The sequence below is a fragment of the Xiphophorus maculatus genome, chromosome 12, assembly GCF_002775205.1.
Source record: "Xiphophorus maculatus strain JP 163 A chromosome 12, X_maculatus-5.0-male, whole genome shotgun sequence".
Taxonomy (NCBI): domain Eukaryota; kingdom Metazoa; phylum Chordata; class Actinopteri; order Cyprinodontiformes; family Poeciliidae; genus Xiphophorus; species Xiphophorus maculatus.
In genome coordinates, this window is record NC_036454.1 from 19484838 (window position 1) to 19510545 (window position 25708).

Here is a 25708-nt window from a genome sequence, read left to right on the forward strand (position 1 = left end):
CTAGAGAGGTTTAAAAGATTCAGACTGACCTCAAGCAGAGTTTAGTTTACTTTCTCAGCTTTGAGAATGTTTTAATTTCCACTTCATAGTTAAAGATGTAACAACCACATACCAGATCAAAATGTAAAGCAAGAATGTAATATAAAATGCATCATCTGCTCAATTTTATTTATTTTATTTTCATTTATAGTTTTTGTTGTTGTTGAGGTAAACCAATTACCAATTTTTGAAATAGATGCTGTATATTTTGGAGTATTGTCACAGAAATTGAGTGTTCTTCATACACATCAAAGAACCGGATGGAAAAATATTTCTTTTACCAATCATGTCATTATGAAAATATTCCATAGAAAACCTCTTAAAGTTTGTCTTTATGTAAAATTATTGATCCTTCCATGTTGTAATTGGATAGATATCTAAAGAGTTTGGAGCCATAGGTTACAGGTTCCAAATCTAAACTATTCTCTTTTTGTTCCCGTTTTATTTTTATAGTTTTCTTGGTAGGCCATGAATCTGCACCCAGGTCTAAAGCCTTTGACTGCCTTTAAACAGGCTTTCTTTCAGGACTGCAGTGCATCTAGCTCCATGTTCTTCCCATCAACCATTCATATACCTACTCGATAGAAGTATCTCCACAGCATGATGTTGCCTTCATGGGTCATCTTTAGCATGGTGTGGCCAGACGATGATGTGAAGTTTAGTTTCCTGACACGCATTCTTTTGCACAGAAGCCCAAATGTTGGATCTAGCAGACACAAAAACAACAGGTTTTTGTTTCAGCTGATTATTCCATATGAACTGTGAGTTGCCATGAAGTGGTTGCTGTTTACTGGTTAACGCGCCCAGTATTTTAAGTGAACTGACATACATTTGAGGCTGATTGTTATAAATATGGCACAATTTAAGTGTATGAATACTTTTGCCATAGTAGTATGCTCAAATTAGCTGAGCAGAGCAGCCAGTCTTCATGCGTGCCTTGACTGCTATACTGACCTACCTCTATTTGTGTATGAGCAGAAAGCAGAAAAGATATTTTTCAATACTTTTTTTTTCCAGATTTGCTTCTCTTAAAGGAGCTTACAGCTGGGTTGGTTTGTGTGAAGTCCTTTATTGGCAGACTAAGAAAACCCTTTTCCTACTCTTAGTCCCTGGATCTGAGATTGTATGTGCGCTCAGTCAGAAGTAAAAGGATTTAATTGGATTAGAGTTGAGGTAAAGTGCGTAGGGGGGAGGAGGGGATCTCATTAAGCTGCAGGTGTCAGTCAACTCCCAGCAGAAGTCACTAGGCACCCTAGGTTCCTACCCATGCTATAACTATTTGGCACACAGTTTTTCATTGCAGCTTCTAATTTAAAGCTTCAAACCCACTTTTACAGAGAAATGCTTCCATAGTTTTAGTGATCTGGTTGATCACTAAAACCAAGCAGTTTTAGTGATCAACTAAACAACAAAAATGGAGCATCAATAAATTTCTGACTGAAGCTGACATGCAAAAGGAATTTGTGATTCAATCATTATTTCCAGAGCCGGGCCAAGATAATGCAAGTTGAAGGGCTGCTTAGGCCCCAACACTATCAGGCCCCCCAAGAGCATCTTTTGATTTTATTTTGTAGTGATGCATTAAGGTATTCACATTTTACACATCTGTTCCAAATTTACCAACAAAAGTGTTTGTCAGCAGATGTCATTCAAAATATTTAAATGAATATGCCACACTTAATTACCACTGTGCATTTCAAAATTAATTAATTAGAGCATCTTTGCTTGCTTGCTTGCTTCTATTGTAAGGTTAAAATAAACATCCATAGTAACACCAGTATGATATAAGCTAATTACAAACAACACTAATAATAGTAGGTACATTATACACATCATAGCGAAGGAATGATAAAATATCTGGTGTTAACATGTTGGTATGGGGGGGGCCCCAAATTAAAATTAGCTAAAGCTCCAAAACGTCTTAGGCAAGCCCTGACAATTTCAGTATTAAACTTGTTTTATTGTTTGACTGCAGTTTTACAAAAAGCTGCTAAAAGCAACAATATATCAATTGAAATTGTTTGTAGGTTTTCAGATTATTGTTAAAAATCTAGTTGTGATGTATTATAGTGTGAATGTGAAACAAATAAAGCTGACCTGCCAAAGAATAGGACAGTAATTTTTTTTTTTGTCTGCTTGTTTTTTTCCAGCGATTGAGGATGATGAGAGGCTGTCAGCAGAGCAGATGGATGAGAGGAGGCGACAAAACATTGCCTATGAGTACTTGTGTCACCTAGAGGAGGCCAAACGGTATGACGTAATCCCTTTTGCCCTGGTTCATCCTTGGCTACAGTTTTTAGATGCCTGAAAGTTCAACAGATCTGTGTGAGGCCCAGTCCGCACGTCTTTTTAAAACAATGTAGCAGAGATATTTGTTTCTATAAAATAATGTCGTCCAGACTTGATTCATTTAAGAAAGGTTTTCAGTGTAGAGCAAAGCAAAAACCTATGTCGGCCAATCACGATTCCTTTGTGGACAGATCTAAAAAGACGTGTGGGAGCGAGGCGGCCTACAAACCTGACTCATCTACGTCAGGTCTGTCTGGAGGAATAGCCTAAAATTAAAGAAAACTATTGTTGGAAGCATATGAAACTATGCAAAAACATTTGACTCAAGTCATTCAGTTTAAAATTAAATCCTACCAAATACTCAATATGTACAGTATGTATCTTTTTGAATTTTAAGAAAATGAAATGTTTTCAAAACATTCCTTCTTTATCCCAGGATTTAGGAAATTGTAATAATAATCCTCACAGACCTAAATCAGAAAAAGTGTAGTCTGGTTTAATGTCAGACAGTTGGGAATAAAAGTTGTCTTTTTTTGGTGTTTATTTTAAAATCTGTATGTCCATTCAAAATTTAGAGCTGCAAGCTTTCAGGAGCACAATAGTGAAGTCAGTGAGGTGTAAACCTGATAGAAAAAGTTGTCAAACTGTAACAGCAGCACTGATTACATCACAAACTTTGAGTTTTATTTTTTTTTTAAGAATTGGGCATGCCTCTCCGATTTCAAGTCAGCATAAGTCTTGTGAGTCTTACAGGGACGCCTGAACAAAGTTTAAACAAAACCACTTCCTGCCTTCTATTCAAAAGCATCCTACTGCACAGGAAGAAACAGGCAGTCTGCTTGTGCCTCTTCTGCCATCATGACACTCCCTTTTAGACAGATCCCCCCTCAGCTGCATTGCATCTCTTTGCTGTCTAGTGGCGACTTCTTTCTCTCTACATTTGCTCACAGACATCTGAATGCACATTGACACCCTGGGCAGTCTGGCTAACCTGGATAATCTGCTTATGTCACTTGAAAGTGACGGTTTACAAGAGATAAACTGAGCAGATTCAGACTTCCATTATAGATTATGACACTTTTTATTGTTTACTGGGTGAGCTGTAACAGAATTGCTCAAAACGGAAAGCTGTCTGATGAAATACCAAGGCTAACCAAAGAGACCACAATCAGTGGTGTCACTTTCATTCACCTGCTTCTCGAATTTAATCTCAACTGCACTGACTTTCTGGCATCTTTATAAATTGTAGAGTGGACCTTGTTCTCTTTAATGCGTGCCAAGTTGAATTGGGATTAAAACAGCCCTCAACCACAGGGAACAGGGGATTAAGCTCTGCGCTCGCAAGTCTGTCCTCTAAAGTAAGATTTATGGTTGGAACAGCAATTTTGTTAGTCGCTTCTGCTGACCAATTAAATTCTTCAAGGGATTTTATTTCTTGATTTCTGTTTTGTTGTCACGAGGAGAGTAACTGTAAATAAGACATCTTAGGAAAGACGGTTCATCGTATTTACAGTTTTTTAACCCAACATTAATAGTCTCTCCTAAGATAAAGAGGCCAAAACCATAAGCTTAGTGTTGTCCAAATCTTGTACTGTCCTACTAGATTATTGGTGCCCTAAGGTGACAAATACATTCAGAAACACTCTGCCTGCTGTCGCTTCCATGGAGAGAAAAACACAGAGAGAATATAAAGTTATTGTTAGCAATCACTGCACAAATGGAGAAGAGTAGGAAAAACAACAGAGAAGCTAAAGCTACTCTAACCAAAAACTTTAACAAAAAGAAATGCTTTAAGTCTAGTCTGAAAGATATATGGAGTGTCTGCTTCTCAGACTAAAACTAGGAGCTGGTTCCACAGGAGAGGAACCTGATGGGAACCATCAGTAAACCTCCTGTCTGAGAGTGAAATGCTCTGTTAGGAACATGTGGAACAATCTGATGTTTGATGAAGACTAATTAATGAAGCAAATGAGAAGATTAAACTCAAAACACAGAGATGCACTGATCAGAGAAGTGCCAAAACCAACATTTAGCAGATTGGAATTTTTCAGTAAAAGCTATTCATAAAAGTGTTTGAAATATGTCTTTCTATGCTTTCTGCTGTAATATAGCATCTGTAATGCATGTAAAAATACAAACATGACTTGTTAATTTTCCTGTAACTAGTGGCTTCATTATGCAGCTATAATTTCAGGATCGAGCAACAATCATTCTGCTTGATTAGTTCAGTACTGAGAAGGTATTTGGTGCCAAACTAACTCTGATACACAGCAGATGTTTGAAACACATTCACTGAAGTTTTTGTCTTACCAATTCCATCTTGGGCTGCTACTTTTGAAGTTGTTGAGTCAGACTAAGGTCACTGTTGCATCACAGAATGTGTATGTACATTTTGCAAGTATTAAAAAATTTTTGAGATTGAGAATTTCATTTAAGTGATGAATGATTCAGCTGAGATCTTTAACAGAAGTCATAATAACCTCCATTTTCCTGACCGTTTTGAACTGCGTTCCTATCTCACATAAATAACCTTGTGTAAAAATTCCATATCTTTTAGTTTTTAATTCTAATTAGATGGTTGTTTGACTGCTCATTGATCAAAAAGTATCAAGAAACCGCTAAAATCTCTGTACACCATATTTACTGGGTCTAGGGTCGGAATTAGTTCAGACAAGTTTAAAAAGTAGAATTGGGTTTTAAGTAGATTGAAGTTTTAGATATAAACAAAATCATTTTAAAAACAACTTCTGTATTTGGTGCCAAACTTGTGAAGTTCTCTGTGTGCAGGAATAACACTGTTAATCAGTCAGCTACAGACAAAGCCAGCAGAGACTGGATATTAGCCTAGTTGCCACAACCATTTATTTTAAAGTTATTACGTTTGATAACTTTTCTTTGCATGGTCAGGACAATTATGTGTAACTTAGTATTCCAAGAAAATCATCGGCTGGATTTTGCAAACATTTGAAATGTCAGGAACCTGCTCCAAGATGAATGGGATGTTTTTATTTTCAAACAATCTGGACAGGCGAGAAGGTTGTAGAGCTGGTTGTTCTTATTGGTGGCTACTTTGTCGTAAGAATGCGTAGGAGAACACAAAGTTGCATATTAAGGTTGTTCTGATCTTTGTTAGAAGATTACTTTTATTGTTTAATGTCTTAGATCTATAACTTCATTGAAGAGTTGTTAGTTTAAAGACACACCCTCCTAAGGACCACACATGCTCTGGTTTCTAACAAGAGACTTTGTACCCTCACTGGAGAGTAAACAAGAGATGATTTACGTTCGTAGCATGTTTTGTTGGCTGGGAACCTTTATGACTTGGATCATACAGAACCACCCATGTCATCTTAAAGACATGCCCACTTTACAACATGTGTTGAGTATTTCTCATGATCCTCACATGTTGGAATCATGGTTTGGATCAGGGATACTGCACAAGTACAGTCTGCCTGATGGATTTGGTTGAGCTTATGCATTTAGTTGTTTTTTTGCTCTGTATTATCTGACACTTTTATTCAAAGATTCCTCTTTTTACCCTGCTGATTTTATTTTGGAAGTTCTTTCAGGAAGTTGTGATCCATATTTTCAACAATTGGGCTCTTTTTTGTCAGGATGTTGGATTACTTGCTCTTTTATTTAGGTGCCATATAGGCTTCTGTAACTGGTCAAAAGTAAGTTTTGCCTTTATTTACTGGACATGGTGGGTCCTCTGAACTTTGTTCTGATCTTGCCTCAACCATTCAGGCTATGCTTGGTTCATGTGCAGAAGGAAAGACTTTCATAAACAGTTTATCCTTTTTAATACTTCAGTCTGGGAAATTTATCTGAAAGGCAGATAAAACAGCAAATTAATATTGTCACTTGATACAAGGTCTTCAGATGCATCACCCCAAGGCGTACACACAACTCATGACCAGCATGATGAAGCTATGTGACGCAAGCTTTCGCAGATTTCCCTCTGTGAACAAAAATACTGCTGCTGAAAGCAAACGAGAGTCATTTACTAATAAGGTGTCAACATTTGGAAATACCTGGGCTCTCCAGAAGGTGGTGTTTTGTTTTCCACTTTGGGTCGCAGCTTAGACAATGACAGGAAGGCCTGCTTTTTGGGACTGTTGTGAACACAACAACAAGCCTGTCCTGCTTCAGGAGACAAGTCATTCTTTGTTTTAAGTACAGGAAGTGAAGTTTAACTGGATAAATGTTTAACCCATGCAGCATGTTCCTAGGATGTACTGTCAAGCTTCAGTCAGCTCCTTTTTTTCTTTGCGTTTTTGCCTATCATCAACATTATTTATTTTATTAAATTTGTCTTCTGTAGAAGATAAAATCAGACTATATGTTTGAATTAGCTGCTGCTTATTACATCTCATCATTCTTTTATGCTTTTAGAGTTCTTACTTGGTACTCCATGTTTTTAATATGAAAATGAACCTTTGTTAACGTGATGCTTTGCACCCTAACCTCATTATGAACTGGGTTGCATCTCTGCTTTGATTACATTGGCTGTGAATATACTGCTTCTATGTGTTTGTATATTAGTTGCACCATAGATACCATATTTTTCGGACTATAAGCCGCTACTTTTTCCCCACGCTTTGAACCATGCGGCTTTTAGCCCAGTGTGGCTTTTCTGTGGATTTTTCTTCAACCGCCAGGGGGCGCTTTTGCAGGAAGTGAATCATTGGAAGTCAAAATTGGAAGTCAAAGAAGAAAACGCTAACTTTCATTTAAGCACATGCTAGCAGCAGGCACGACGGAGAAATGTTTTCAAACTCATACCCCCTCATCAAGATAACAACACGAAGAAGTTCATGTGATGTCGCTTTTAAATTAAAGGCTATCGATCTGGCAGTACAGATCGATAGCTGCTGCACGTAAGCTCGGCGTGAACGAATCCGTGGTTCGGCATTGGAGACGGAGGGCTGCGTCCTTAATAGCAGATTTATTAAGGACACAGCCCTCTGCTGCGTCCTTGTGAAAAACCGAGAGCGGTGGAGATGCTAGCGGCTTATGACCCTGTGCGGCTTATATATGTACGTTTCCAGTTTTTTTTTTATTTTTAAAGTTTGTGGATGCGGCTAATAGTGAGGTGCGCTTTATAGTCCGGAAAATACGGTTCTTGTTTGCATCAGTGTTGTGTGAATGTTGAACAATATCAGATGTACTGTATATGAACTGTGCCTTTCAAAAGTATTCATATTCAATGAGATTTTTCATATTGCAACCACAAGTTCCAGTACCTGTTACTGGAATTTTAGGCACATTCTTTAGGTACGTGGAGTGCTCCCACTTTCCTGGTAGGAAATTCGACTTTGGGTTCATTCCAGTTGATTATTATTATAACTTTAAAAAAATTTTTTTTTTATAGAGACACACCCAAATAGACATGTAGTGATAATTGCAATAAAATCAGGAACAGCAAAGTATTCCATCAGACGGACTAAGCAGAAATACATAGTACATTTTTAAGAGTTTTGCTTGTAAAAAGCTTTAAAAACCATCATCATCCATTTCCTCCCACCTCATAATGACTGTCTTGTGTTGGTTTGTTGCTCAAAATCCCAATAAGACGCATAGGAAATTGTGGCTGTAATGTCACCACAAGTTGAAAGATTTCAAAAGGGTTGAATAGTTTTGAAAGGAAATTTATTATGATGAAACATCTTGTGAGAATTTAAATGGGAGCCAAAATTGTGAACTCTTCAGTCACCTTTTCCTTTCCAAATATTAGCCTATGACAGGAGTCGGAAAGTAAAGGTAATTGCTGAATATATTTCATGGTAGGTTACTAATATAAAAACATTCATGTTGGGTGTAGAAGACAAAAGCAGACTTTCCATTTCAGTGTGTAGTTCAATTGTGCTTTGAGTCATCTGAACCATTGGTTATTACCATCAGGCTATTTGAACACATTATTCCTTGGGGAGCCTGATACACATACTTCATTGACTTTGATTTGAAAGTACACCGTGCACCTTAAAATGCTGACATAGTCTGGTAAACTGCCTCTGAGCACCTGCACAGCCTTAATGAATCTAAACAAGGTGCTCTGCATGCATGTGGGAGAGATGGCTAAAAGTGAAGGGAGGTTTGATTATCTGGCAAGAATTAAACCCATAAATGCAACATAAGCAAGTTAAGTCACCATGAACTGCTGTGTCCTTGCAGCCTCGGGGTCATGAGCAGCAAAGTAATCCCTTGGTAAGATTTAGTGTTAAAGTTATTAGGATTGAGGTAAAAGCATTGTAATAAATAATGACATCACTTCCGAGCTGAAGGATAACGTGTAACATGCTTGTACCACAATGATTCACCATGCTCACAAATCATTCACTAGTTTTTGGAATAATTTTTTTTTTCCCCTACTGATTTCACTGGAGATAATCTGGCAGAGACTGTGTCCATAAAGCAGCTGTTAAAAGGAAATTGCATCAATTTTAAGTGACAGAAGCAACCACAAAGCTCTGGTAAATCTGCTCAACATTTAGTTTTCAGTTTGAACAAATGTTGTGGATCATTTTGTAATAATAAAATAAAATTCACTTTTTGCATTTTTGTCTCTATCAAATGCAGAGAGCTCAAAGGAGTGACTGTAAAAGTGTCTGCAGCCTCCTTTCCAAAGCATGCAGGACTCTGTGTGGGTGTTGTCTGTAACAATGCCCTTTTCCTCTACACTAGTGGTTCAACACAGTGTTTAATTTTACAGAGAATGAATCATTATGGCTCTTGCAGATCTGGAAATGACCTTTTAATATACGTTCTAGGTAGTTTTTTGTTTTTTTTACTTGTGCAATTCAAAGGACAAACTTAAGAAATTGTACAAACATTTGTTTGTATTTTGATTTAGAATTTATTTGGCTCTGCACAATTTCTTTGACATTATGTTACCATCAGATTTTAGATATATTTTGTGATTTAGTTATGGATCCACATAGCAAAAAATATTCCAGTTTTGTTGGAACATACAGGGCAGCAGGTGCAGGAAAATTCAATATTGACTCGTTGACGACATGGAGGCATTCAGCCGCCAAGTGTCTGTGAGCTGGAATGTATGGATTTCAGATGGTTGTGTAAAAACAGAATAGTAGCTGAAGCACTGCTTGGAAAGAAGTAAAAAAGTTCACATCAATTTGAACACTTCCATATTTTGATACATTACAACTACAAACTTCAGTGTATTTAGTTGAATTTCATGAGAAAAGAAAAACAAAGTTATACTTAACTGTGAAGAGCACAGGAAAAAAAGAAATTTTAGTTTTCACATTTTTCTCCTACTCGAGTGTTTCTAGGGGGGGAAAAAGTTTTTCCACTTAAGTGGAATATAAGTTTTTTTTCCACTTAATTTCCCGTAAGTGGAATTTTTTATTTATTTATCTGATTTGTCAATATGTGCAAAACCACTTCTTTTGAAATTTCAGCTAAAAGTTCTTTGGGGATATATATGGGGATATTGTTATAGTGTGTCACATTAAATCTAAATAAAACACACTGTGACTTTGAAAATGTTCAAGGTGAGCGAATTCTTCAGGAAAGTTATGTACCTGTTTTACATAAACTAACTGGGCTTTTCTTATCCTGTGGATGAATTATTTTATGATACTGTCGTTTTTCATGTCGAGAGTTTACAGTAATTAGTTCAAAGCAGGTTTACGCTGAATTTGCTTGGGTCTCTTAAAACCTTTTGCATTGGTGTTTTTCTCTGCAGGTGGATGGAGGCCTGTTTAGATGAGGGCTTGCCCCCCACCACCGAACTGGAGGAGGGACTCAGGAATGGAGTTTATTTAGGAAAACTTGCTAATTTTTTTGCCCCTAAACTGGTCTCTGCAAAAAAGATCTACGACAGAGATCAGGCTCGTTATAAGGTAAATCTTTCAACTTCTCTTAATCTGCTTCATCTAATCAGATTATAGACTGCTTGGTTTCACAATCGTTTTACACTTCCTGACAGGATTCAGCCAAACTGAAACATGCAGCTTTTATGCTGGGAACTTTTACATTTTTTACTTGCACGTTGAGTGTATTCTGGCATAACTTTTACATCATCTAATAGGCTATTGCTTTTAGCTGTCTCAGATTGAAGACTAATTGAGCACATGCTTTATTTCTAGTTCTTCACTGTTATTTTTTTTTGTCCTCAGAGCAAAGGGCTACATTTCAGACACACTGACAACACAGTGCAGTGGCTCAGAGCCATGGAGTCAGTGGGCCTTCCTAAGGTAAGAAGCTGGTTTCTTTTTAATAAGCATTTATGTGAACATAGGCTTTCAAGAAGATCGAGTTAGTTTTGTTAAAAAATTTGAGAAAATTGGAGCAGTAGATTTATAGACGGGTTGATGCAGTGTGTGCCGTGATGCAAGGACTGTACCAGTCTGTCGTTTTGAAGAGAGAGCTAAGGTGAAACATGAAGCTCTCGATTTACCTACCAGTTGATCCACATTCCTGCCCTCACCTATGGTCATGAGCAGAGCTGGACTTTATGGCCCACCATGAGTACTTACGATATGCAAAGGTCCATATCTGCAGAACATACCTGCACGTTGTGTTGTTTAAAGATCAAAATAAAGTGTAGCAGTCTTCAAGGAAGAGAGTAACCATGTTAAAAAATGTATACACTCTTTGTCTACTCAGAGACTTTCATCTTAGGAGAGTTGGCTACAGTGTCACAATTCCTATCTTGAAAGTGGAAGAAACACTGATGGAGATGAAATTTCATTGGATCAACCCAATGTGTTTCAAGAAAATCCACCAAATGGCTGTTGTGGTAAAAAAAAGAAAGAAATAGTTCTAATCTGATTTTTTGATCAAATTATGACAGCCCTGGGCCCATAACGTACAGACGCCTCCCTGGTGATGTGTTCTGGACATGTCTCACCTTGAGGAAAACTCAGGACCAGTTGGAGGGACTGGGAGCACCTTGAGATTTTCCCAGAAGAACTGGCCCAAGTGGCTTGGGAGAGAAGTTAGGGCTGCTTTACTTAGGCTGCTGCCCCCTCGACCTGACCCCTGCTTAAGCAGAAGATAATAGATGGATGGAATCTGAGACAGAAAAACAGCATGATGACCCGTCTCCTTCCTGAATATTGTATCTGAGAATTCCCATGTTGGAGATCTTGTATTTGTTATTCTTGTACTTTTACCTTATTATTTAAAGATTAGCTAATTTAGGTCTTCAAAACCTACTGGAACATTTGTTGTTCTGTTCTTACTGGAAAGATGAACATAGTTCCCCTGTGGCAGCATATTAATTTATAGTACCAATTATGGTTTCTTATTTCAGATATTCTATCCAGAAACCACAGATGTGTATGACCGCAAAAACATGCCCAAGGTGGTGTACTGCATACATGCACTGAGGTAAGACTGAAACAGATTCTTTTTCTTTACACTTTTTATGCATTTCTTTGTTCTTTCAGATAAAATGGAAATTAGTTACCGAGTAGATGCAAATAAAAAGTAGTCTATTTTATGCAGCTGTTTTCTTTTTATATTTTTGGCAGTGACACTTGGTCTAAATAAGATTATGTTACCTTTACACTTTTGTTGCTGTGAAAAAAAATATTTTGGGCCGTCATGAAAAGATTTTTCCATCCATAAAAACAGAGCCAAGGAATTTAAGTGTAGCCATGTTTCAATACTGAGTTTTTGTTTTTGCTTTAAATACAACTCACAAAATGGCCTAGGATAAAGTTTTGCAATGAGGACCTACAAAATTAGGCAAAACCTTCTGCAAATTGGTTCACTGGGGGTGTGTAGACATAAGGATCAGACTGTAGTGTAAAGTCTGATGGAATCATGGATCAGGAGTTGAGATTAGTTAGAAATACCTTTACCCATGTAAAGATAAACAGTAAGGTAACCCATAAGTAAATAAAGATACAGTTTAAAAATACAGACCTAATAAGCACCCTGCAGGACCTACAGAAATACAGCCTGTTCAATGTTATTTGAAAAGAAGAAATGGTGCTGGGAAGGGATATGAAACAGAAACTGAAAAAAACTGTATTTCTGCTCTGATAACGCAATGGGTGCACTTCCTGTCCAACAGACCTTTTACAGTTTGTGGCAAGTGGATACAACTCATACATGACATCATATGGAAATAGGGTTAATTTGTAATACAATTTTCTGTTTCACAGTCAGGTCACTTTCTGTGTTAAACATTATGAACAATAAATTAAATCTTCCAGCTGATTTAAAAAATACTTTATTCTTTATAAATTTAAATTTAAGCAGTTTATTGTTTAAGCTGCAGAACAATTCTTGTTCTTATAGTTTCATTACTTGGTTTCCTTTTTGGTGCTTAGAAATGTGTTCAAGATTAAAAATAATTCTTACTGTTGTAAGCAAATTTGTCCTTATGTGAGCCACTTACTTTTGATTTGTGAAAACCAAATTACTTACAGGATCTATTTTAGTCTTTATCCATGTGCTCATCCAATTTGAGTTTTAGGGAGTGGGTTTGTGAGCTGCCTGGATTGTTTTCTGTGTTGTAGTGCTTCGGTCAGGTCCTGGGAGAATTGGTTTCCTTCCCTCCATATTCACACACGTGCACTTCCTTCCTGCATGTCCAACTAAAGTCCTGCAAAGCAGGGAGACAAAGTAAAAGCAGTAGGCGTTTCACACGTGGACTGCTGTTAAAAACTGAAGTGAAACTAAAATTCACTTGAGAAACATTGTGCATTTTGAACCTCTACTCTGGGCACTAATGGAAAATGAAAAAAAACAAACGAACCCTAAAATAATAAATTGTTTGTCTGGGGAGAGGCAGTCACTCCAACCCCTGTCAGGTAAGTTTTAGAGCTGCCTTCATTACCTCGAGTCAGCTGTTAGTACCGATATCTGAACCTAAATCAGCTGCCTGTGTGTCAAAACACTACCCTTTGTATAAGCAAATTTTAAATGGGTGTTTGAACCTCCACCCCCCCGTGTTCCAAGGACAGAGTACAGCGTATGTTTACTCAGACACACACAAAGTGATCAAAGGGCAGAATAGTTACAAGCTGCTGACCTACAACTCCTCTGCTTAGAGCTGTCCTGATGCCAAACCTCCACAAATATCTATAATTCATCACCACTTATCAGATACCTGAGAGAAGATGAAAGTTTAATGCAGTTTCCAGTCACCTGCCTGTTGATTTCACAGCTTTGTATCGAGTCTGCTGGCTGTCTTCAGGTAGTGCACTGTGTAACACGATCCAATGCTACCCTCCAGTGGTGTAAGGCAGGTGGACCTCAGTAGCAACAAGCATGAGAGAAAAATAATTGTTTAACTTTGTGTCAGTACTCCTTATTGTTGAGGCTTCTGATTGCTTTTAACCCAAGTGTTTTATGTTTGTCACGATTTGTCTCAGCTTGTACTTGTACAAACTGGGGATTGCACCACAGATCCAGGATCTGCTGGGGAAAGTCGCCTTTACAGGTAAGAGCTGTTGAAAACATAAACGGCATATAAAATATATATTTTTTAAAAACACTAAGACAACAGAAGTATCATTTTGTAAAATACAATGTCCTTGATGACAAAAGTGAACTATTTATTACTACCTTTTTAGGTAACTGTGTTGCTGTGACTGCATTACATAACAATTATAGGCCCACAAACACAAATACTGGTTTGAAACATCCATTTGTAATAAGTTTCTTCAGGACAACAGTCACATAAAGAAGTCTGATTTGTTTCATTAAACGGCTCATATTTTCACATTTATTGATACGTAATGATGCCCTCATTGACTAAACAGTGGAAAAATACTGAAACTATACCAATAATACAGAGAGTTTTGGGGATTTTTAAACATCAATTGGAATGTATTGTGAAAACGATGAGTCTAAATTCTTATCATGATTTTTATTACAATAAACAATACGATAAATTCTCACCCCTAACAGAAGCCATCATAAACTGTTACCATGCAAGAGGACAATGGTCTTTTTGATCTAGTTTTCTTTGTTTTGAAATTTATTTTAAAAACATAAATCACGAGTGCTTTCAAGCATACTTTCTGTGAGAGGGTACACCTATTTAAACAGCTTGTTTCTATTGGCTGTACTTAACTTAGAAAATTTCTCAATGACAAATGACTTTGGTTTTTTCCTCTGTGTCCTATTCTGAAAATTCGTAATAAACTCTTTAAACAGTTCTAAAAACAACCTGCTACAATTAATTCGCCTAATAAAGTGGCCAATGAAAGTATCTGGTAGTTTAATGAAACAATTTTGAAAATAATGCGTACTGTCTCAGTTTAATTTTTTTCCCCTTATAAAGGAAGTGTAAAATGGAGCCTAATGTTTTGAGAAACATGTTCTTAAATCTATGGTCCCTCAGGAAAACTGTAAAAGTAAAATATATATCCCTTCATATAATATATTGCAGCATTTAATACTCATATTGTGACTTTCTGTCTTGTAGAGGAGGAGATCAGTAACATGAGAAGTGAACTGGAGAAGTATGGTATTCAGATGCCAGCTTTCAGTAAAATTGGAGGTATTCTGGCCAATGAGCTTTCTGTGGATGAAGCTGCTTGTGAGTCATTGTTGCTTTTTAAGAATTTAATGACATAATAAATTATCTATACAACTAAGACTAAATATTTTAAATGCACTCCTGCTGTAGTACATGCTGCTGTAATTGCCATCAATGAGGCAGTCGAGAGAGGTCAGGCATCGGTGACAATGGGAGCGTTAAAAAATCCCAACGCAATGCTGAGGAATACACGGGAAGTCCTGGCTGAAGACTACCAGGATACACTGAAGCAGGATAAGGATCGGAAGCAGGATCAGTCATCAGGAAGGGTGAGAAGACGAACCTTTTAGCCCATTTCATTGTTTTGTTTCGTAGCATTTAGGTCTTGATGTAAAAGATGGAAGTTGTAGCTCTTTTTAACTTCTTGTTTAGAAATGGCGACGCTATCACAAATGAGCCAAAATTGAATTAAACTCTAAAGTATATGAATCTGAAAAGGAAACCTGGAATTATTTTGGCTTACCAGTAGAAACAGTTTTTGTCCTGCAGTTTTTATGCTGCATGACTATGACTGGCAGTAATGTAAGAATCAGCTAACTTTTTCTCCAACATAGCCCTTTGAATGTTTGCTGACTAGTTCTAAAAAGGTTAATGTAAACATTTTAGTCATAAGACATGTCAATTTATGTTTTATGGAACCGATTAGTTAGATTGTAAAAGGAATCAGTCTGAAAATACACTTCTTTCTTATTAGCAGCCTGACACTATGTCTACTTTCCATGGACTGAGTGTTAATAATATGATTTAAACGTAGCTTTATGGACAACATCTAGATATTTTACTCTAAAGCCAAGTCACAAAATAAAAACTAGACAAAATTCACTGTTTAAGGCCAACTAAGTGATTTTTTTTTTTTAATGAATTATATGAGCGATCACATAATTTAACTGAAGTAGTTTTTCACTCCACATCCTCTGTTAGCACATTCCAGTCTCTGCAGTGTCAGCTGTATTTGCCAGACTTTAGACCTCCACTGTGCCTCCCATCTCTCCTCCCACTCTCTTTACAAATATTGTACAAACAGCAACTTTGCATTTTCTTCACATGACTTCAGATGTGATATGTGAAATATGAAAGCCACGGCAGCTTCATAGGAACTACAGTTTATGGAACAAATGTATGACAAATGCGAACCAGTATATATTTTTATTTTCTGTGTTAGCGATCTTCAGTTGCTACAGAAGAAAGAGATGTTTATGAGGAGCTGCTGACTCAGCAGGAAATCCAGACTTGCATTGATCACGTCAACAGTAAGGATGTGCACACATGACATGCTTATTTGTTTCCCAAAGCATTCATCTTTGCATGAAGACATTATTCCCATGTATAAAATTTAGCTACTTTTAAGTGAAACACAAGAAAATTGAATTGGATTTCTTTTTTTATGTAATTGTTGAATGAAAAGTATGTTGTGCATAACTAAGTTTTGTCTCCAGCCCAGGCAGCAGTGCAGAAAGTGAATGAAGCCGTGTTGCTCCAGGATGAAGCTGCTCTGTTGGCTGCTCTCAGACTTGAAGCCCTTTCCCTGCTGGGGGTCCAGGATGCAAACGGTGGCTGGTATCTGGAACACTTTACGGCTTGCATCCAACAAAAGTCAAAGGTACAATTATTTTGAGTCTGTTGCTGAAATTATTACATTTTAAGGCTTCAGTTTTTTATTGCAGTTTTTAGGGAAACTGCAATAAACCTTTAATTAGTAATCAATGACTTTCTGTGTCACTGGGGTATAAATACGACCATGAACAGAAGCACATCGCTTCTATCTACTGCCTGCTAGGCTGGATGATGATCCATGTTTATTCTGCAGTTGCATACAGTGGGAAGGATGATGGGGAGCTCTGTATTAGAGAGCTGAAGCAAAGAGAGGCATCATGTCATCACCAAGTCTCCATAGTAACCATTAGAAGTTTCCTACACAGCTTGATATTTTTATCAAGAAAAAGATTTTTCTGCTAGCACAAGTGTACATTTCTAAAGTTTGTTAAACTCTTGTAGGTCTGTGAGATTAACAGTTTGTCAGGTGACATGAAGATTAAAACACTAGATGCAAAAGGGGGACAGACCTTCTCTTGCTGATTTAACAAATGCGGAATAACTGATTGAATTGTCTTACTAATATGTTTGAACCACAGAACGGAGGGAGGTCGGTAGTCTTGGACAAAGAAGAGATTCACAGAATTATCAGCACCTGCAATGATTTTGCTGAGGCAGAAAAACGAAGTAAGTCCAGTTTACAACTTACCCACTTTATTTCCTGGTGATAAAACTTAAAGATTTTCTCAAAACTTGCTAAATACAGAAACAGATTGCTAGTAAGGTTTAGTAAAATTCCCATTAATACTTATTTTCCATTCTGTGTTTCTATGTGAGATTTAATGTTCACACTACAAGAATAAGTCCAAGTCCTTTTATTAAAAATGTATCTTTTTGCAACAATTTACTGAACAGAACTTGAGGCAGTTGCACGCATCAACACAGCCATTCGTCTAGGCAGTGCTGTGGAGACGGTGGAGGAGCTGCTGAACCCCGAGGCGCAGCTGCCAATCATCTACCAGAGTGCTGCTAACCTCTATCAGGCTGAACTGTTCAGTTTGCAGCTACAAGGAGGACGGGTGAGATTGAGTTTAATACTGCAACTCTGTGCACATATAAGTGCTAAAACACTGTTGCGTTTAATAGCTTTTTTTCCGTTTTTAATAAAAGGCAGAGTGTTTTTCAGTGATGATCTGTTTGTGATTCATCACTTTGTGTCTAACAGTCCGGACTGAGTCATGAGGAGCTCAGCGTAGCTGTGGAGATGCTGTCGGCTGTCGCGGTTTTAAACGAGGTGCTGGACACTAAAGACCCGCAGGCTGTTATTGAACAGCTAACAGACTCTCCTCTGGGTTTCACAAATATAGAGCCTGACAACCTCAACAGGTATGATGGATGGGAGTAAATTACTGTAAAGTTTATTTTGTCAGGAAGATTTCTTCGTGGGTGTTAGGAGTTCAGTAGAAGTTTGCTAACCCCTGGTTATAGTGGAAATTAGTAAATTTTAGAAGAGGAAGGAATTATTTTATGAAAAATGTTTTGGAACCTTCATAAGGATGCAAATGCAATTCATGATTCCTGTAAGGAATCTATTTTAAATTCTATATAACTCTTCTTTATAGGTATGCTGACATGCTAATTGAAGAGCGAGCTGAGGCGCTTTCCAAAAGCCAAGAGTTTCTCACTTGGAATGATGTTCAGAAATGCATTGACATGGTTAACATTCAAGTCCAAGAAGAGCATGAACGTAAGAAATGCTCATTTTTGGTTCTAGTCACAAAACGGAGCATGTTTTTTTCTTTTAATAATTAACCTGTGTAACCCTGTGTTAACATTGCTTTTAAGCATCCAGTGATATTTAAGAGAATAGACTTTTTTTTGTTTTTTTTCTCAAACTTTCAGGTATAATAGCTATTGCAGAGATTAACGAGGCCCTCAACTCAGGAGATCATCAGCAGACTCTTGCAGCTCTGCTTCTCCCTACAGCCAAGCTGACAGGAGTAAACCCAGCCACATCTAAGCACTACCATGATGTTCTTCATTATTCTAAACATCTTCTCTGCCAGGTAATAAGACAACAACCATGATCGAAATATTTTAGTTATTTAGAAACGGGCATTTGAGACCTTAAAGTGCATATGAAAGTTTTAGCTTGGTGTAGCTTAAATCGGCAGGTTTTTAAAACTTCATCCACATAACTTACTGCGCGAAACACATGTTGTGTTTTTATTAGCTGTTATCAGAAATTCATCATCAACAGAAAGCTGGAAAACATCCGTCTGTCTGCATTTAATCTATATAATGTTTTTAACTCAATTCCAGGTGTCCACACTGGAATTGAGTTACTTAATTTTTTTTTTTTTTTTACCCCTCCAGGGGGTCTTTTGTGGGCTCTAGTGTCCCTTATATGATAGTAGGCTGACAGGAAACGGGGAAGGAGAGGGGGGAAGACATGCGGCAAATGTCGTTGGGTCCGGGAGTCGAACCCGTGACGGCCGCGTCGAGGACTCGAGGCCTCCAAATACGGGTCGCACTAACCTCTACGCCACCACGGCATGCCCCTGAGTTACTTAATTTAATACACTTTTTTGTAGTATTGAAATTTATTTAATATGGCTGTATTACTGGCAAAATGAAACTTTACAGATTTTTTTGTCACAATGATTGATATGTTTGAACTGTAGAGTGGTTTTCTTCATCTCTCTTCTCTACAATATTCGAGGAAACAGTCTTTTTTTACGTCCTGTTGGAGATAGAAATATTCAGTATCATGCTATAACTGCTGGCCTCTGTAGTATCCAATTACAAGAGATGAATTGTATCTCTGAGTCTCCTGTCAAGGAGAGGAGAATGCACAGGAAGGGATCGAGGCAACTGTGGAAACAGCAGAGACAAACGGCTAATCTATAGTATCCATACAGTGTGTCATCCCCACTGGAAAACAGGCGGATGTAGTGGGCAGCATGCAGAACGCCACTGGGGAGAAAACACACCAGGAAGATGATAAAAACCATAGTGCTCACTCTGGTGAACAGTTTCCAGTCGCAGGAACTTTGCTCCAGGTGATAAATCACTGCGACGTGGGTGTAAATACAAACCATGAACGGTAGTAAGAAGCCTAGAAAAAGTAGGATCAGTTTGTATGGCACCAGCGGCGAATGGGAGGGTTCTTCTAGAGGAAGTACATCATGGCACGTCGTGATCTCCAGCCTTCTGATGTGGTAGCTCTGCTTGACCAGCAGCTCAGGCACAATAGCTGCTCCATACAGAAGCCACACAACCATGCACATCCACACTGCCAGGCTGGTTTTAGCCATCCGTCTGTACAGAAATGGCTTGACCACAGCCAGATAGCGCTTCAAGCTGATGCACGCTATAGTCTGAGCTGAGCAGTAAACATTTCCAAAAAATAAAGCTGTAATAAGCCGACAGGAGATTTCACCAAATATCCAGTTGTTTCCACTTAGGTGGTAGTGAACTCGCAGAGCAAGAGACAGGACGAGCAGCAGGTCCGACAGGGCCAGGTTCAGGTACAGGACCACTGTGGATAAAGTCTTTGAAGTGAGTCTGACTCTGAGGAATGCCAGAATGTAGATGTTAGATGGGATTCCCACGAGGATCGTAAGGATGTATGATGAAGGTATGATCCAAGTGCTGATGGCCCCTGTGGTGTATACTGCTGCTGAGCCCTCAGGCTCCACATCCAGGTGAGGGTTCATGCTGGAGCGGAAAAGGTCAAGCTGCTGGTTTGTGTAGTTAGATATATCAAAGAAGCCCCTAAAACTCTTTGGTGGAGCAGTCATTCTCCCATTTCCTATATTGAAAGAAAAAACATTTAAATAGTTTTAATTAAATTTTATGAAAACAATCCTGAACTTGAAATTGTTTTTACTCCTCATAATTTCATGCCGTTTATGGCTTTTTAAAGCATAGATACCTTAAAATTATGCATAACATCATTCATACGCCCGACAGGTTTAGTTGTAAAGTTGTTTTTGTTTTACTATTTTCTGAGAGATACATTTCCTACAGAAATATATTTGGTTAACCATGTGAAATAAATATATATATTTTTTTACGTTTTATCAAAAAACAGACAAATGATCAACACCCTTCTCAATGACAAATGAAATTCTTAATTTGATTTAGACTAACCACATGCTGTTGACATATTTGCTAACCAGCCTTTTGAGTGTTTTCGCTGTTATTTTGATGATTTAGCTTTGATGAGTTTCTGCTGGTGAGTGTTTGTGATTGTAAGGCCTCTTTGACATCACCCTAATCTTTAATGTCTTATAGAAATTCTCCATTAGAATCAAGTTGGGACTCTGGCTTGAGCTCCAAAGCATTTTGTATTACTTCGTGTCATAAGAAACCTTGATTTAATGTAGATTACTTTAAAATAAATCTGCAACAAGAACAAATACTTTTCAATTTAACCCTAAATTTGACCCTCTGTGAAGACGTTTTGCAGTTATCTTGTTAGTAAAATCAAAATTTAATTACTTACCATCGACCTGACTGGTCTGTGCCACCACTAAACATAACAGGAGTCCCCTCAGAAAGTTAGCCATAACGCTTCCAGACTGATTTTCCACGCTTCTCAAACCTTCTGTTCTTCACTTCTCTTGATGGTGGTTCCCCTCAGCAGTTCTCCACTAGTGAATTTTGCTCTTCTACATCTCTGCAGCTCAACAAGTTGAATCGGTCGTTGTTTGTTTTCCAGTTCAGCTGTTCGTTTGTATGTGTGGCGTGCTTATCTGTGTGTGATGCGAGCACTTTTCCTACTCTGGCCTGAAAACTGAATTCCCGTCTGCCTGTGTCAGGAACTTCCCTCTGACTCACAAAGGGTGAGGAGTGGCTTTGTGGCAGCCTACCAACAACTGTGAACAATAAGCAAATGACAATTTCTTTCAGCATTTCTTTATAAGGTTTGGTTGTTTTTAAACTTTTTATTTAAATTTTTTTTGCCATTTATTATTGTTTCTGGAATATAGAATGATTAAAAAAATTCATTTTGAAAGATTTAAAATTTTCTGATTTAAAAGCAACAACATTTTGAACAGTGAATTTGGATACTTGCTGATCTCGCAGCTTTTTCTCAGTATTGAGTTTGTTAAATTCAGACAAACAGCATCTGTAGGATGTCTTGGGGTTTTATAGCAGTAACTTCCTTTCTCAGGAATCTGTGGTCAAGGAGTAACCTTTGACTCAAACAGGGGATTCTAAAATTAGCCGGAAAGGAAACGGCCTCTAAGCTGTGTAAACAAAGTTTGTACTGGTGGGGATCAACAAAGAGTCGTATTTTCTCATTTTTGAGATCCCTTAGCTGATTATCATTTAGTTACTGTGATGCATATCACTTATGCAGTCAAATATAATTTGTGTTGTGCATTAAAATGCCATACCACAAATGCACTAATCAGAATTTTGTCACTGATTTCTAATCTCTGGTTTTTGTAAAGTTTTGGCCTGTTAATAGCAATTTTAGCAGATTGTTGTTTAAAAACTATTTTAAAAATTATTTATATTATTTTACTAGCATACCGGTAGTGAGCTCAAAAATTATTAAACTGAATAGCTTTCTAGTCGCCTGTTTGAAGTCTTGTACTCTATTGCTCTCTATCTTTCTGAATACACAGCAGAGATGTCTTGACATGTCAGAAAATAGTTTTTTAAATGGCCTCTGACGTCTCCTCTTACTCAATTTTAGACGCATAACCAAATGCAGAACCAGGCTAACTTTGAGTCTTCTTTCCTCAGTGACTGTGTCAATGCGTTACTGTCAACACAACTCCGATGGTCTGTTCACAGACTGGAAACAAATTTGTATTTTTGAGTTTCCAACCAGCTGATCACCAGTCAAGGCCAGTTGAGCTGGAAATTGTCCGATTCACATTTCTAACTTGAACAGAAATTAATTTAGAGTTTGAAGTTTATTTGACTTAAAACATTGTATATTTTTAATGAACTTGGTGCAGTTTGAAAACTGAAGTGACCTTTCAGCTTTTTCCTTATTGCAGAGTTCTGGAGATGAATCTGCAGTGCTCTGGTTGGACCAAATCCAAGACGCTATCCTAACAGCCAATCAGGATGAAGAAGAAGCCCTCACAAGTATGCATTAATAGTTTTGGTCCCTCATGAACATCTAAACTAGTTAATTGTTGCTTAGTTGTTTTTTGTCTGTGTCAATCACACCTGAGTGTGTACACTGAAGTTTGTTTCAATTTGGTTTTGATAAAATAACTAGCATATTTTATTGAGTTTTTGAATCTCTACAGCAGTTAACAGCTTACACTACTGCTTTAAAATTTGGCATAAAATTAAATGTATTAACCTAAACTTTTCTACACTTTTGCTAAACATTTGTTGTTTTAAACCTTTTGTGTTCAGTACTTACAGTATCTTGTTTTGCTTCACCTTTAACATACCCAACCCTGCTTCCTTTAATGAATTGGTCCTTATTCATTTGACATCCTTCCTCTACATCTACCTGATCTTAAATGTTTCTAGTGGCTGGAGCTGTTGCTCATATTAACGAGACTGTGGAGGAGGGAGACTCCCAGAAGACCTTGCAAGCTTTGCAGATCCCCACTGCAGGACTGAGAGCTGTGCATCCTGACTGTGCTGACGCATACCAAGTTGAACTGGCTCAGAGACAAACAGCAAATGCTAGTAAAGGTAAAGAAGCAGGCATCATGTAGTAGAAGAAAGTACACCAGATAAATTTAACTTTCACCCTCATTCCGTTAAGTTTAACTTAACCTCACAAAAGAGGTGATCTATGCTAAGCAAAACGTAACAGTTTGCAAAACGTAACTGACTGTTACGTTTTGCTTCCTGCAATAAGAAGGTTCAGGTAAAGAGACACAGTTTAAGAAAAAGCAAGGATCTAACCATGAATGTTTTATTTCATGAAAACAATATGGTGGTTGTGGGAAAATATCCAGGTTACAGAGTGAAAAAATGAAGTTTGAGTAATTGCATGTTGATATTTTTACATTCTCATTTTTTTATACTAAATTAATGGATTCACAGGAGATGAATTCCTCTGCTTGTAATTATATTTCATATTAATTTTAAATTCATAATTCATCAATACTACACAAAAACTAATTTAATATAGTTTTTTTCACAGCTCTGGTTGAGAGCAGTCAAGTGTAAAAAGAAAAAAAAATCCAAAATCAAATCCAAAACAATTTGAAATGCAAACAAAGATTTAAATATCAAACTTAAAGTCTGGGAAAATGTTCATAAAACTTGCTAGATCATGATTTTTAAAAATTCTTCCAGAACTTATTACTACAAATTTTACTTTGTACTCTAAGTAGCCTCATCAGTTTCATTTGACCTAGATTTGTTTGGAGACTATTTTGGGTCATCATAACATTTATTGTATCACCATGAAAGATGCTGATTGTTGGGTAAACTGATCCAGAAGCAGTGGAAATTTGTGAAATATTGAATTGTCTACTTTGCTCCAGGCAGCAGTGATGGTGTTTGGGTCAAACACAGCATCAAGGACAGATACGACTACTTCTATAATCTGGAGACTGGGCAGGGCAGCTGGGAGGAGCCTGAAGGATTTGAACAGAAGGCAGATCAACTCAGCAAAGAGGAGATTCAGGTACAACTCTATGATTTTAGCAATTAATAACATTTTACACAACCAAGTAAGGATGTTTAATTGTTACATTCACAAAGATTCAGTAGCGAGGCTCAGATTGACATGAACATTGGTCTCACTACTTCTGGCGCTGACAAAACTTGTTTTCCCGTTTCTGTCAGAGTGCAGTCAACTCTGTGACTGCAGAATATAACCGGGAACAGCTATGGTTAGCAAATGAACCCTTCGTCACCCAGCTGCAGGCGAGGATCAGAGGTCACCTGGCCAGAAAAAAGCATTTGCAGAGAATGGAGTATCTACGCCAACAAGAACCTCATGTAGTTAAAATCCAGGTAATTAAATTTCAGAAGGTAGAGCATGGACTATTTTTACTTTCATCTTTTAATATAGTAAAGTGTTCATGGACCAGCTGATGAAGCTCACATTTCAGCTTATGTGCTATTCAGTTTGCTATAGGGGATGATGTAATAAGAATGTCTTTGTGTTATTGTGTAGAGGGCAATACGTCTGCTATTATACAAAACTATTACATACAGTGGCAATGAAAAGCTTACAAATACTTACATGGGCATGAATTTTATACCTTTAGGTATACGCTTCAACAGTCTTTTTTGTGGGTACAGCAAAAAAATCTACTGCTGTCTTATTTTGGCAGTAGATTGTATTGCTGTCTTGTGGCATTTTGTCTCTGACCAAACACATGAGGTGTTTAGGTAGTTCTGTGGGCAGCTGCAAATTTAGGTCATGCTTAAATCTGTCCATTTTTGACCAAAAGATTCTGTTTTGATTTTCAACCTTTCAGATCTATGGTGATGTAAAACTGTCCTTCCTGTGGAAACTGATGCAGATGTTTCATCTTCGCCCATTTTACTATCAGCTAGAGTTATTTTCTAAGCCAGGATTCGAATGCATAAAGGCTGATTGACATTAAGTTTCTGAAAAAGCCCTGACCTTGATGATTGATCATAATTTATGAACTTTGCTTCAAAGTAGAATCTGTGCAAACAACCTTAAAACAATTAATAACTTACAACTTCTGTTTAGAAGAGTGGTCATCCAAATATCCATCCAGAATTATACATACTCTGTACAATAAATTGAAATTGATTCAAGTATATTAATTGACCATTTCACCCTGAAAAACATTTGACCCATAAAGAGTGCATGTAAACTCTTTTCTGATACAGTCGAGTTGCCATCTCGGAAACCTATAAATCCTGATCCATTTTTTTTTACCACACATACATTTTAGATTTATTGCATTTTAAACAGATTTGATAAATTGTGCTGGCTTTTATAGGTTTAAAAAAAGACCTATAACATAAGGAATGTTTGTCCCTTTCTAACTTTACCAGCTGATCATGTGATGCCATTTATTAAATAATTGTTTCTGTTTTTTAATGCATCTTTTTCTATTTTTAGGCTTGCTTCAGAGGTTATAGACAGAGGAAAATCTACATAGCTAGGATCAATTTGCTTCAGAAAAGTGTTGCATCTGTGGTCAAGGTAATCTTTACCTTTAATAACGTCTTATTTTTTTATTTTTAAAATACATCTGCAATTAATTATACAATTGCTAAAAAAAAAATATACCAGCAATATATGTATGGCATCAGATATTTATAACTTAGTAAAAGTGTATTTAAATGAATAATTTTCCAATAAACCTGACAAAATATTCTGCTGTTTTC

General features: G+C 37.3%; 2 protein-coding genes across 2 annotated transcripts in view; one reads left to right on the forward strand and one right to left on the reverse strand.

Annotated features, from left to right (window-relative positions):
- iqgap2 (IQ motif containing GTPase activating protein 2) overlaps positions 1–25708 on the forward strand; it is a 36547-nt gene that overhangs the window by 1515 nt on the left and 9324 nt on the right. Inside the window, exons 2-20 of the mRNA XM_014470607.2 lie at positions 2190–2289; positions 10040–10196; positions 10473–10550; positions 11612–11688; positions 13686–13753; positions 14744–14857; positions 14948–15126; positions 16020–16107; positions 16294–16457; positions 16990–17077; positions 17306–17469; positions 17616–17776; positions 18013–18137; positions 18293–18456; positions 22414–22504; positions 22904–23071; positions 23875–24017; positions 24179–24349; positions 25440–25523. Coding sequence (XP_014326093.1) covers positions 2190–2289; positions 10040–10196; positions 10473–10550; positions 11612–11688; positions 13686–13753; positions 14744–14857; positions 14948–15126; positions 16020–16107; positions 16294–16457; positions 16990–17077; positions 17306–17469; positions 17616–17776; positions 18013–18137; positions 18293–18456; positions 22414–22504; positions 22904–23071; positions 23875–24017; positions 24179–24349; positions 25440–25523 — 2384 coding nt within the window. The remainder of the gene's footprint in view (positions 1–2189; positions 2290–10039; positions 10197–10472; positions 10551–11611; positions 11689–13685; positions 13754–14743; positions 14858–14947; positions 15127–16019; positions 16108–16293; positions 16458–16989; positions 17078–17305; positions 17470–17615; positions 17777–18012; positions 18138–18292; positions 18457–22413; positions 22505–22903; positions 23072–23874; positions 24018–24178; positions 24350–25439; positions 25524–25708) is intronic.
- Positions 18887–21262, reverse strand: f2rl2 (coagulation factor II thrombin receptor like 2). The gene is made up of 2 exons (XM_014470608.2): positions 20901–21262; positions 18887–20204 (listed from the first exon to the last, which is right to left on the reverse strand). Exons 1-2 carry the CDS (start codon positions 20962–20964, stop codon positions 19159–19161), a joined length of 1110 nt encoding a protein of 369 aa, XP_014326094.1. The 5' UTR covers positions 20965–21262; the 3' UTR covers positions 18887–19158.